At 40.0% G+C, this 13,588-nt stretch overlaps 1 protein-coding gene across 11 annotated transcripts in view; it reads right to left on the reverse strand.

Moving 5' to 3' along the window:
* Ih (hyperpolarization activated cyclic nucleotide gated potassium channel Ih) overlaps positions 1-13,588 on the reverse strand; it is a 135,704-nt gene that overhangs the window by 99,474 nt on the left and 22,642 nt on the right. For all 11 annotated transcript variants that reach the window (XR_011717588.1, XM_071700679.1, XM_071700680.1 and 8 more), the window contains exon 3: positions 5,457-5,540. Coding sequence is in view for 10 of the 11 variants with exons in the window: in XM_071700679.1 (XP_071556780.1) it covers positions 5,457-5,540 (84 nt within the window). In the remaining variant the exon portion in view is untranslated. The remainder of the gene's footprint in view (positions 1-5,456; positions 5,541-13,588) is intronic.

Below are 13,588 nucleotides of genomic sequence, written 5' to 3' on the forward strand. Positions count from 1 at the left end.
CGAATCGCGTATGGCCGGGTGATCGAATGACGGAATCCGATCTCGCCGCACCTCTCACGAGTCCTCCATCTCATGTTACAGGAGATACCACGCAGGATCAGCAGAGGACACTGTCGTTCATCCGCATCACCTTGCTCGCGTTGTACATGTTCTTCACTCCCTTTGTCAACTCTGTTTGAATGCGGCGTCCAGTGTATAGGTCCACAAGATCATTATACTCGTTTTTGAAAGATACTAGTCTATCCTGATACTTCGCTATAATGAAGATAAACGTTTATTTCCTGATATATTTTTTAGCATCTGTCATCTATCGTCATGCCTATTTATATCATCGTTCAATCTCGGGCTTCCTTTTTGATGGAATTCCTGGTAAAATCCTCGGTAGAATGCAATTTTTTCATCACTGATTGATGTCGAACTCGTCTTTAAGAATTCGTCTTCAAAAACTTCTTTTGGGCGATGCGGCCTTATAAGCATAAGCTTTACATTCTTGAATCTCTCGCGATCCTCTCTCAATGGACGATAAAAGCTCGAGACCCTGGCAATCCTCTGGAGAACAGTACTAAGGCTCTCGTGGTTCTTTCTGCGGACAATACAAGCCTCTCTCGCTTACCAGATCCTTACGGTGCTCTCGCTGGCTCACCGTGCTCACCGAATTTCAGACCGGGCTCACAGAGAAACGCATTCATGTCGCACGAATTGATCACTCCCGAACGGCCCTCTCCAGGTTGCGGACAGGATCGTCGTCACATATCCGCGGTGTGTCCTTTTTAAATAGAGGGACGTCGTGTCTACCGAACGCGCGTTTACCTCCCGCTAACCTATAACGAATTCCCTGATGTATACACAAAGGTGTACACGCGCTCGTCGAGAGCTCGTCGCTCTCCTCCGCGCCTCCCTTCGTTATCGAATGGCCACACCATCGCGCACGCTCCGTCCCCGTTCAACCCTCGCCGCTCGCCGCTTGCCGCTACCAACCCCCGGTCGCGCGCACCCAGCCAACTCTCCACGTTCCCGCTGCGATCTTTATATATAGACTTTCCGTTTACGGAACACAAAAAGAGAAGGAATGGCCGGCAGTCGCGAAAATAAACGACGGCGAACGGGCCGTCGTCATTCGGAGGATCGAAACAGGCTGCTATATCCAACGTCGATGGCGTTGCCTTCATCCTTGTCGTCTTTGTTTTCTAGAACCACCCCCGCGCACAGTTACGCATTAAGCTGATTTCACGCGGATTGTCAAACATTTCTTCCGCATGTGATCGATTGGTGTTTAATCGCGCGCGCAAGAGTTTCTATTTCTTCTATACGTATATATATTTCTCTGTCGATCATTTATCGAACATTTCGCAATGTTTCATGTAATGTTTGATGTTGCTGCGTGCGAAATCGCTCTTACTGCAATCTGTATTTCGCGTGCAGCATGCACTTAAAGTCGGTTTCACGCGAAATGCAAATAGTCGAATGCTAAACGGAGCGCAAATAGTCAAATATCATCTTGATCTTGAAATTTTTCTTTGGAATTATTGCTGGAAATATTACTTGGTTATTTTTTTTTTATTATTTAGGAAGATACATTAATTAATTAAAAATTGAATAATTATCATGCTAATGATGTTTTGAATCTTCGTTTACTATTTATCTCGATTTTCATGTCATTAATCCCTTTCATCTATCATTATCGGTGTATCATTATTGATATATTAATGCAATGGTCCTAATGTACTTTAAACTGATCATTAGGTGACTATCCGCTTAATAATATCACACGATGAATATTTTTCGTATCGAGAAAAGAAATGTTCGTCATGCGACACATTCGTTTGCGTGTGAAGAAAATATCCGAACAATTTCGGTACAAAAATGCTGACGATCAATTCGCGCGGAAGCGGCTTAACTCTTGTTACGCGGATATAACTGCGACGTATATTCGTATGCAATTTGATACTCTCTGGCTAGTATTTATCGCACATTTTCGCTTTTGGTGATGAGCCTGCCTAAAACGTACTTGACGGACCACGCATGCGAATTTTCGCAGGACATTTCTTTGCCCGACTCCTCTCATTTCGCAAAGATAAATTCTTCTTAGAGACTCGAGTCGAGTTGATTATCTGTGTAACTTTAATATTATTTGCTGCTGGAAAAGAATAGCACAAAAGTTCAATTAAATAATACCTCAGGATGTTCGCGCGTTTCGAATACATAAAATATTTCGGATATGCTTCGATTCAATTGTGAATTTGTTCGCTCGGTCGACTAAACACACAATGACGTCAGTATTCGGTTTTTGTCGACGCGACGCGACGGTACGACGTCGGGGAACAACGCGAAATATTTATCTCCCAACGACTGATGGAGAATCCTTAAATAAACCAGAGTTCTTTTACCGGACCGCGCTTATATTGGAATAATAGAAGCCGATGACATTCGGATTTTGCTAGCTGTGTCGGAATTTTAAACTAGTGAAAATTGTCAAAGCTGTTAGTTGTACGGATCTCTATGTAAAGCGTAAAACAATCAGATTTGCATCTTTGTAGAAGAATTCCTACAATTTTTTGACGTATATCCAGAATTAGATTTCAACTTTTATTTTCAAATTCTTTGATAAATCTTTTCTTTGAAGAAATTTTTTCGATCATTATTTGTTGCAACTTTTCAATATCGCTCCTAGATATCCAGCTAATTAACCCAAATTGAGATTCTGACGAGGCAAAGCATAATTACATTTAACTTAAGAACAAGTTTCGTTATTTAATTACACCTCGGGAGTGAAGTTCACTTTTTCATCTTCGATCGCTTGAAACTTCGTATTGTCGGCGTCTTAACGTTTGTGTCGAGAATTAATTTCCGGACCGATTAGAGAATCCCGAGACACCCCGTATGCCGGGCCACGTTATCAGATTCTCCCGTGGCTATTTCGGGGTATCGACCAATCAGTGTTAAGGTCGGACGCGCCCACGATAATTCGAGGACTACCAAAATTCGTCCGGCTGGCGCGCGGATTGATCCTTGACTTATTTCTTGCTCGCGCCGACACGGCCAACGGACGTTATCGCGCTCCAAAAGCACATGTAATTAAACACGATGACGGGAGGAGAGGCAAGGGAAAAAGAGAGAGAGAGAGAGAGAGAGAGGGTTGCTGAAACAAAACACAATTTAATCGTGACGCGCGTCGCGATCGTTCGTCGTTAATTATTCATGCATATGCAACGACGTGTAAAACATGAAATTAAAGGGACACCGGAAGGGGACTGCGGAGCATTGGGGCGGACAAAAGCGTGACGTTTGTAAGAGCAGAGCGTTCGAGCGGGCGAGCGAGCTCGGCGCTAAATGAAATAATTACGCGAATCGTCGTAACGCAGAGCCACCCACGCGACCGCGTGTGGACCGAACGGACGTTCGACCGCTTTTTTATTTTATCTCACTCCTGTGACCACCATGTTACGCTGCTGCAATAAAATGCAATACCTATATTATCCGCGACTCGCGAATATACAGCGGCACGATTTTTTTTTTATGTAAAAGAATTCCGGGGCAGCAACATAATAGTAAAGCGATATCATTGAATATTTGTAAATCCGAATATTGCAGGATATACGATAAATATTTAAGAGTACGCACTGCACTGTACTGTATCATGAGTTCGAACGTTAATTACTGTTACTCCGTTGAATTGGAAATCGATTAACTAACGCAGATACGTCTCGGATGGTAGTTAATTAAGTTTTTTTTTAATTTCGTAATTCGATTGTTTCAGATAAACGCGGAATGGATTATTTTTGAACTCTCGAGAGATGCACGGTTCATATTACTACGACTTCTCTCGCACAATTATATCGCGTGCTGCGCGAGCCGATATTCACCGCTTTGTGCAACATATACGTGCGTGCCTTCCGAATTCCGAGTAACGTGCGATAATTTATTACGATGATACAACGTCGGGAGGTATCGGTTATTGAAGTGCAAATTACCTCGCTAAGTGAGAATTTATTCAAAATTTATCTCGCCGGCAATCTGCCGCTTATATATCAATGCGTATTGCGCAGTTAACTAGAGATACGATTGCAACGTATTCGCATGGAGCACAGCATCCGTTTTATAATATCCTTCAAAAATTTTTCCCATAAAAATCCAACGTTATATCCAGCAATTTCACAAATTCATATATTATTTTATCAATTTATTTATGCGTTATTTGTTTCATGGCTTGGTCCTATCGTACGTTTTATTTCGCGTAAATCTCTATTATCTTGTTACGTATTGTATTTTGTTACAAAGCGCGCGAGAGGCGCGGGAATGCTCGTTTTAATTACCGCTTTGACTTGTAATATTAAATTAACGGAAGAGAAAAAAATGTATTAAGTAAGAAGTTCATAAATGCGCTTTCCGAAGTTTACGAAGCTCGACGTGGCGCTATCGCACGGTGGATGTAACAAGTTTTAGAGCAAGAACATGCCCGGGCAGAATGTGCCATCTAGCCGCAACGAAAGGCGGGAGATTATTGATCGTAAAAATGGCGCCAACGTAAAGTTGTGTAAGGCGGATATCAAGTCATAATTTTCGGTGGCTTTGACGGGCCGGATGAATTCCAAGTGCCCGCTCCTTTCATCTATTAAAATAATGAGATTCTTCTAGCAACCATGACGTCAACCCCACGCGGCTGAATACTTCGATGATCTTCGTATTTAAATTTAAGAGAGAGAGAGAGATGTGAGCTTATGCTATCGTCTCCAATATTCTCGTCAACAAATTTAAATCTCATTAAAACGTTTACAAACCGTATTGTGATTTGACAAGCCGATTTTTAATTCTACACTCACTGAGCTACGATTATAAAAATTTTAATCAATTATAATTATGTAGAAAATTACAAGTTTTTAGGATATAAGTATAGAAGAATTTCTATAAGATATAAATAAAGAAGAATTTTATACCTATATGCGTTCGAATATGTGCTGCAATCAAATAACTTACTTAATAAATGATGCCCAGAGAGGTATTGAAACTTTTAACAATAAGTTTCATAAATGATAAAATTAATTACGTTATTATTCATAATTTCAATGGTTATCAAATGTAAGCATTCGCGATTCTTTAACAACCGTGTGAAATAACCAATTAACATCTGTTAATTCTATCACTTAACATTCGTTCGGTTGTTTCCATACAATTAACACTTTCATAATTACCTCAATCGTTTAAGCGAACCTACGGATAACCAAGGGAAACCGAAGCAAAATTGAACGCAGTATTTTTACAATTAACAAAAGAAGGTGAAATATATCGACAAAGCCAGTTACATATACGGTCACGCTGCTGGACCGCCCGAATTGGTGAAACGAAAGTAGCGCTGAACAGCACATTCGTTTCTACGTGTTTCCGGAGCGGAACCGCACGATTGAGAGCTCCCGAAGGATGCGATATAGCTTCGCAATCAAAGTTGAAAATGGACTTACAGGGAGAACGGCCAGGACGTCTCGAGCTTCTGCGACGGGCGCTTCTCGTGCTTCGCGGCATGCCGGTTCTCAATTCCGTGGCAACTGTAGGGGGGAAAAAAACAGAGACAAAAAGATTAGAATTAATTCCGTTCTGCGTCACGTACTGTGTATATTCGTAGGGATTTCTCGCTGTGATCTCTCGCTGTCTCGCTGTCTCGCTCTGTCCGTGGATTGCTATACTTTCATACTTCGTACCGTCAGAGTGGAGAGAAGAGCGAGAGTGCAACATCGAAATAAGCATACGCTCTAATAAATATTACAGTCGGCAACGAAACTCCGATGTTGTACTCCGCGTAAGTATGCGACTTTAAAATACGTGGATCCATGCATCATAACAGGAAATACCAGAGCGTGAGAGAGACAGAGAGAGAAAGAGAGAGAAAAAAGGCGGACTAGTAACGGGAAGATAGAGATGTATGCAAAGAGTACTGACACGTTTAAATAAATTCATTAGCCGACGAGTGGATTTGCGTTCTTACAAAGAGATCAGGATCGCTGCGTGACGTGCGAGCAAATGAACTGGATGAAAACAACCGCGATTATGAGAAAGAATGGAGCACGCACAAGCTGCGTTTAATCTAAAACAATATTGCAGATATTATCCGATTTTTATCAGGAGTCTACTCCTCTACTCTCTACGGGTGAATATTTCATCTAGTAATTTCATCCCGGCAAATTTCGGAGACCGATCTTTTCATAACGAGGTCAATTAGACACCGCTATTTTCCGCATTAAGTATCTCGATGACCGAGTTCTTTTTTGACTAAGCTAATAAAGCTAGTAGGTAAAAGATAAATCAATATTTGAAGCAAGCTGTTTGATCGATGAAAGATTTCTAATTAACTAAAGAGGCTTCGTTCACCTAGAGCTTCGATATTTTTAGTTAAGAAGAGATTCCGAGGAATCTTTTTAAGTGGGACCACTCTTTCGCGAGTCTTCTCGCAGCAATACGCATTTCTGCCGAAAGTGCACGTCGATTAGCATACGTTCGGTGCGCGCACCGCGATCAGATTGCATAAGTCCAAGCTCGATTCAGCGGAATCGCGCACTGTGAAGCACGTGTACTCTAAACAAATGGCGGAGATAAAATAGATTGGCTGGCAGTGAAATTAAATTCTGCGTTATTCTCGCCCGGCTGTAGGAGTACAAGAGATCACAGTGACGTAACATCCTTTAAATATTGTACTCGCTAACACACACACACACACACACACACACACACACACACACACACACACCTACACAAGCACGCACACTGTCGAATGATTCATATCGTTTTAAAGACCATTCTCTGTGCAACAAAAATAAAATCGCGACTCCCGATCTTGATCTTTATTTAATATTTACATTGCTCACAAAGACCCACATCCGAGGAAATTTTTTTGATGCGATATTCGATGCGGATAACAGATAACTTTCTTAAAATCAGATTATGATATTTAATTATTCTTAAATAGTCGAATATTTACGTTATCGAAAGAATTCTCTGTTACAAGAATGTTAAAAACGTTATACTAAGCCAGACGCTCCAACGTCGATTGACTATAATGAATTGTCCAATAACTTGGATTCTGTTCCTAAAATGGGAACAATCACACAGTGCACTGTGATTTAAATTAAATCAACGTCGACTGGAAATTCTTTCTCTCTCAGGGACCAATCTTCCGTCGCCGCGTGTCGTTGTATTTTAACAAAATCGCGCGCGAAACTCCGAAAACGAGATTCACGAGTCTAGCAGTATAGAAGCGCGACAAACCGCGTTGCGGTATCGTCGAGTCACGCGGACAGGAGTCGAGCGTGCACCTCGTAACATGCCTAACGTCATTCACGAAAGATTCGCCCACGCATTTTGCGCTCGGGAAAGGTATCGCGGCCAAGATTCCGCGCGGCTCGATCACTGCAATATTTCGGCTGTCGGTGGCAACGGTGGCAGGTAACGTACACGCGGTCGGTCGATACCAAACGCCGGTGTGACCTACAAGATACATCGGTGGTGATACGGCACCGCGCGAAACACACGGTATACCCTGTATACCCATCCCCCCGGGCCTTCCTCTCTCCGCCCTTGCCCCTCCACGCCCATTCTACACACGTGCTCGACGTGCCTGTACGTGAAACTCGAAGTGCTTGTCATTGTCTGGCGCGGAGGGCGCTTGACCTTCCGCAACGTATCGAGCACTCCCCCGATTTTCTTTCAGGCCGATCGTGTGAAGAAGAGACGCGGCCATTTTTGAAAGGAGAAGAGAGAAAGAGAAAAGAAATATACCGCTTACAATACGCGTGGTATATTCAGGATATTTCCTTTGTCGACCGCGGCGTTGCACCAATTCATCCGCACCCGTCCGTTCGTGTGTATGTACTTGAAGAAAAGGGGAACGAGACAGACCCTGTCAACCGTTCCCCGCGCGCTCTTCCTATACCGCGCGGTCTCTGATATCCGAGAGCCCCTTCCCCTCCCGCCCCTCGCCGCGCGAGGTCGAGCGCCCTTTCGAAATTTGCCGATGGCCAAAGGACGCCTCGAGGACTGTGCTCGTCTGGCCTCGAATCCGAGATTCTTATCTTTTAACTGAAAACTCGCGGAAAGAAGGTGTTATCGAACGACCTTACCACTTGCGAACGTCGTCTGCAGCTATTGCGACTTGCGAGACCGCGAGCCTTTGTATGCATCGCTCCGACTTAGGAAAATATTCACGACGAAATTTTCTGCTACCCTAACTTTCCCCCCTTTCTCTACTTTCGTTTTGTTATTCGCCGTGGCAAAATATATACATGTTTGCTCGGTATGCAAATACTTGAAAACAGCGTAAGACTTTCAGCACTGAGTATTCATTATAGGAAGCATTTGCAATTCTCGCGAATCGTCTCTACGTTAAAGTAAAAAGTTTAAAAATTTTTATGTAATTTATAACAAATCTGTTGGAAGAAGCTTATTGATTGCGGCTATAATAATTAAAACTTTCTTCATCCTGATATATAAATTTACCTTTGTAAATTTCTTTCGTGAAAAATTTACTTTTCACCATTATTAAATGGTAATTTAAGTAAATATAAAGAGGCTCAAATGATTAATAAATCAATTGAAAACAAAGCTAATGTAAGTATTTTGCTTTAAATATTCTTCTAAAGAAATAATAAACTGACGAGTAAAAGGAAACATATATAAATGCAGAGGTATAAAATATAAGACGATAGAAAGCTTTCGGATGTGCTGATCCTTGCGTGCCCGTTCATGCAATGCAGTCATTGCGGAATCTTTTACGCTACATATACGCCGCACGATGCGGTCTGCAAGCTGTGCAAAATAACTTCATGAAGAAATCAACCGCAGATTTTTAGCGATGGAAGGCCTGACGTCGGCAAAAAAATAGGGCAGATTTTTTTAGAATCGATGCCAGGGAATACATTTGTTGTCCTCGCGTTCACCCCCGTTGGGAATCGCGGTGAAAATAGCGAAAGTCATAGTATATTTCCGTTTGATGCACATTCCTCTAACGTGACAACTAATCCAGGTGCTATTTTCCACTGGGAAATATCTCGTCTATATAATCAAGAATTATACATCTAACCCGGCTCACGTCGCTGCTACCGCGTCACGTAGCTATCTACCGATAAACTGAAAACACATCTGTTGATATTGTGTTAAACATCACTGGCTTCATGTAGTGAAACATTATGCTCTCGATGGTGCAATTAATCTTCGACTGCTATGGTTAAATTTGTGTAGCTTAATTATATGTCCTCAATCCCAATAATGAAACGCACTATACAGTTCGTAAAACAGTCGAAGTTTCTGCCATAGTTTATTTTTACAATAAATAATAGGATAACAAGAAATTAAAAAGTTACTCATTCTTAAATAATATATTTTTATTAATTTTGCGTAAGACACGAAAATAAATTATATTTTTTTATTACAACTGGTGTGCGGAATTTCTTACTTGTCCGATATGTTTTGTCGTCGTAAATATTCAGTTAAATATTTATTAATATAATTTATCCGTCACCGATTGATCACATTTTAATTGCAATTTTAATTTACGATTACCGCGAGCGATATTGAAATGCAATCTGTTTCGACATTATATCCTGTATTTAGATATTTCGTACATTTCAGAAAATATCACCACACAATATTATTATTACATAATAAACATGTCATACACAGATTGAGGAACGGATGATTCCACTTTGTGATCTAATTTCTTTTAGTGTTAAAAAATTACCCAATCTCTTTTCAATAATACCTGTGGATTTCAGACAAAAATCTATTTTACAAACAGAAGAAAAATTAATAGAAATGATAATTTAAAAAATATAGGTATTGCTTGCTTGCTCTCGACCGGTCGTCATCTTCTAACCGTGTGACTCCGTTTGTAACCGTTCTGACTTTATGCGTTATGCATTTTAATATTGTGAAATTCGCATCAAAGTGCTCTACGATATCGAACATCTTTTGACATATGACTTTTTCGGTCAAAATCTTCATATTCCTAAGATGTTCACGAGAGAGCGATAGTTCCATGCCAGTTTATAGACACTTGAGAAGGACCCAATCCCCCGGGTCGAAACGTCGTGATTAAGCGATATTGTTACTCGCCATTTGCGTCGATTTTAATAAAGTTTCCTGTTTTAAAAAATATTTACAAAAAAAGAAAATTGATAAATAGAGAGTGCGAATAATAAACTTACAATCGTTACATACAAATTGATAAATAGAGAGTGCGAATAATAAACTTTTAGTAGAAAATTTCGCAATCAACTCGGCATTTCGCGGTTTTGCGGTTTTGCAATTAAAAAGTTCACACGCATGAAAAGAATGAACGAGTGTATGAATACCTACCAGTATAATATTCCGAAAAAAAAAAATAGATTTAGATTGAAATATTGCGTTTTTAAAAAGCGCTTTATGAAGTACACATGGAAGGATGTAACGAAAGAAGATTCTGCAAGAGTGAGGTTGAAAAGCGAAAAATGGAAGTGCATAATTCAGTTATTTCATATACATTTCCCACATTTCGTCTCTTGGAACGAATCCGATTTACGATATACGCTTTCAGTATCGCGTATTTAAACCATCTCATACATCTCGCGTTTTCTAGGCACTACAGAGAAATTTTCCCGATACGATCGCATTTCCAAACTCCGAGTGTCTCGCTCCGTTGATCTCGCACTTCATCGCGACGTCCTATGCTCTAGATATACGCACGAGTGTAGCGCAGTTACTCCCTATAGTCGACATATACGTCTCTTGTACGTTCGTCGAAACGTAAGAGAGACTCGACATCACGGACACGTCGGCTAACGTCCGAGCCGCATGTGCGACATGAATGTGCAAGTGCATGCGCGTACATCCGGACGTTGCATCTGTCTGCGTGAATAGCGCAGCTCGTGCATACAGCCAGCGGCTGATCCGAGGGAAAGAGAGAGAAAGAGAGAAAGAGAGAAAGGGAGAGTCGACGAGAGAGCCTTCATACCGCGGCTCGAGGCTCGGAAAGACCATCCCGATTATACCGTGCATACGACCGGTCGAGCGCACCGCGAGCAATTTAAAGGCGAAAGGAGCAAAAGAAGTGTCTTTACACCGTCGCTGCTTCAAGCTCGCAATTTCCATTGTCCTCCCTGCCCGTCAGCCTGTGCCGCTACCATCGCCAACAATCAACTCGAACGTTAAGGGTGAGTCCACAATTAGGACGGGTTCGATCTCGCGTTCTTTTGTGTCGGCACGAAGCTCGATAATTGTTATCGAGGAAAATATCTCGGTCCAAGTGCTTTTTGTAAATTAACGCACGGTTGATTTGGCGAGATTAAAGATACTCGAGAGGTAGACTTAAGAGTAACACAGACGATAGGTTGATACTTGAAAGGAGGCTTTGTCAGTCGACGGTAGATCACCGTGACATATAATTGTCAGGGTCTTTACGAATGACAGATGACATTGAATTTAATACATTGTCATAATTTAATATAATGCGACAATAATTATTGGAAATTCATACGTACGGAGATAAATGAAACGTAACAGAGAAAGACTATGTTAATAAATTCGATATAACTACAATTATTATAGGTATTCAATATCAATTAGATACAAATTCGAGCTTTTAAATAAAGAAATAAAAATTTGGTGTATTTTTCGATACGACATAAGTCATTTTGAAATCAGTTCACGACTAATCAGAGTCAATGCTCAAATGCTCGTTAGAGATTATCGTGCAATTTGATTATCATGAATAATGATGTAAATTGTACAAATCGACGTCCCACGAGAATTTCCGTATGACCGAGAATTCTATCTATCTCGCCACAACAATGCGTTAAATCGCATTAGCATCATTATGCGGAAAATCTGTCGCCGCTCTAATGTGAGTGCACCATAATGAGGCGACACTTCTCCTTGCTGCTTATGCGCCGTGTTTAATCGTGAGGTCTTTCAATTTTTTCAGAAGTGTTTTTTCCTCGCAAGTGTTTCCGTTTCTCCAGCTCGCCACACTGAAAATAACTCGATATGTTGTACCCTTTCCGAGATAATGCAGTCACTGAATTAGCATTAGATAAAAAAGCTCGCAAGATATGCAGCTTGATAATTGCAACCTAATTTTCGCGCTCATTACATTAATGATCATTAACATATTATGCATGAAATCATTGAGAAGCAAAATATTATAAATTGTTATTTGTTATTAAAGTGATTTTGCAACATGTGTTAATATCGCGCAAGCTAATTACAAACCACAAATGTATGACACAAATTGAATATATAATTAATAATAAAAGAATTATTTCTGTGGACTTTTGAGATTACTATAAATATTTAATGAACAACCAATTTTATTTCTTTGACGGGTTTTATCGACTCTTATTGTGCGTATTGACGTTCTTTTACTGTTAATATTTCTTTCCTGAGATTAATAAAAGTTATAAAAGGAACGGCGTGTTCAAAATAAATATTTGCGGATCGAATCATCGGGTACTCGCCATATTTCAGTCAGCTATTAAAATTAGCTTCGTTTGTTGAATATTGTTTACTTCGAGTTATATGAGCGGGATCGTCGAAAGGATCAGGAGTATACGCCTGATTTCAGAAACTTGACGAGGCTGCAACGAAGCTAATTATCATTATTGTACGATAGGAAGAGTAACGTCGAGTCGGCCTTGTTCTCGACCCTTAACGGAGAACAAATGCACAGATTGCCTCCGGCCGTCACAGTCTGTTCGCACAGAAAGGAAGTAAAGGAACACATTGATGACGAGTTTTATATGCGTTTCCGCATAAACAAAGGCAGCACAACTACTGTGTATTACATCGAAACTACGAAGCGTATGAACATACGGATGCATTTTTTAATCCCGGTATACTTTTGACTCTCATAGAGATCGTTACTTAAAAAACGTTTTTTGTTATCTACATTATTACTAATTAACATAGATAGAGAAAACCACGTTATAGTAAAAAAAGAGAAAATTACAATGCTGTTTTTCTGGCGATTTTTTAAAAATAGCCACGCAACTTTATCGTTAATAATACATATTTCTCTAATACCCTAAAATGTGCAGGGTACTGTGTTTTAATGGTATTCATACATTTGTAAATAACATCCACGTTATCTTAAACTGTGCTTCAATTGAGATAACAGAGTACACTTAATTTTCATGTGGAAATATTACTGCGCGCGATAAAAAGTTTTAAAGTTAAAAGTACTTTTTAAATATATCAGAGTTAAAACGAATATATCCGTGAGCATGTGTTCTTTGAATAAATAAAATTGTGACAAAGAGAACAAAAACTATATTATAAAGGACAGTAAAAATGGAATTATCTTTCTATACATCTACAATAGTTACTAACGATCCAATCTGTGCAATGAATATTTATTTTGAATGTACAGTTTCTTTTGTCACTTTTATTAACTTCAGGAGATGAACAATAAAATGACGTCAATGTGTACAATATATAAGATTCGAAAAGGATGAAGAAAATGAAATATTGTCTTATTAAATAGCCATAATAATCTGAAGTCTCACTAAAGATTTTTCTTCCATTATTGGCTATTCAATTTCGTTATACATTTGTATTTCCTAATTAACTTGCG

This window comes from Temnothorax nylanderi, unplaced genomic scaffold (genome assembly GCF_030848795.1).
Source record: "Temnothorax nylanderi isolate EJ_2023f unplaced genomic scaffold, tnyl_v1.0 TNYL_tig0023_pilon, whole genome shotgun sequence".
Classification (NCBI taxonomy): domain Eukaryota; kingdom Metazoa; phylum Arthropoda; class Insecta; order Hymenoptera; family Formicidae; genus Temnothorax; species Temnothorax nylanderi.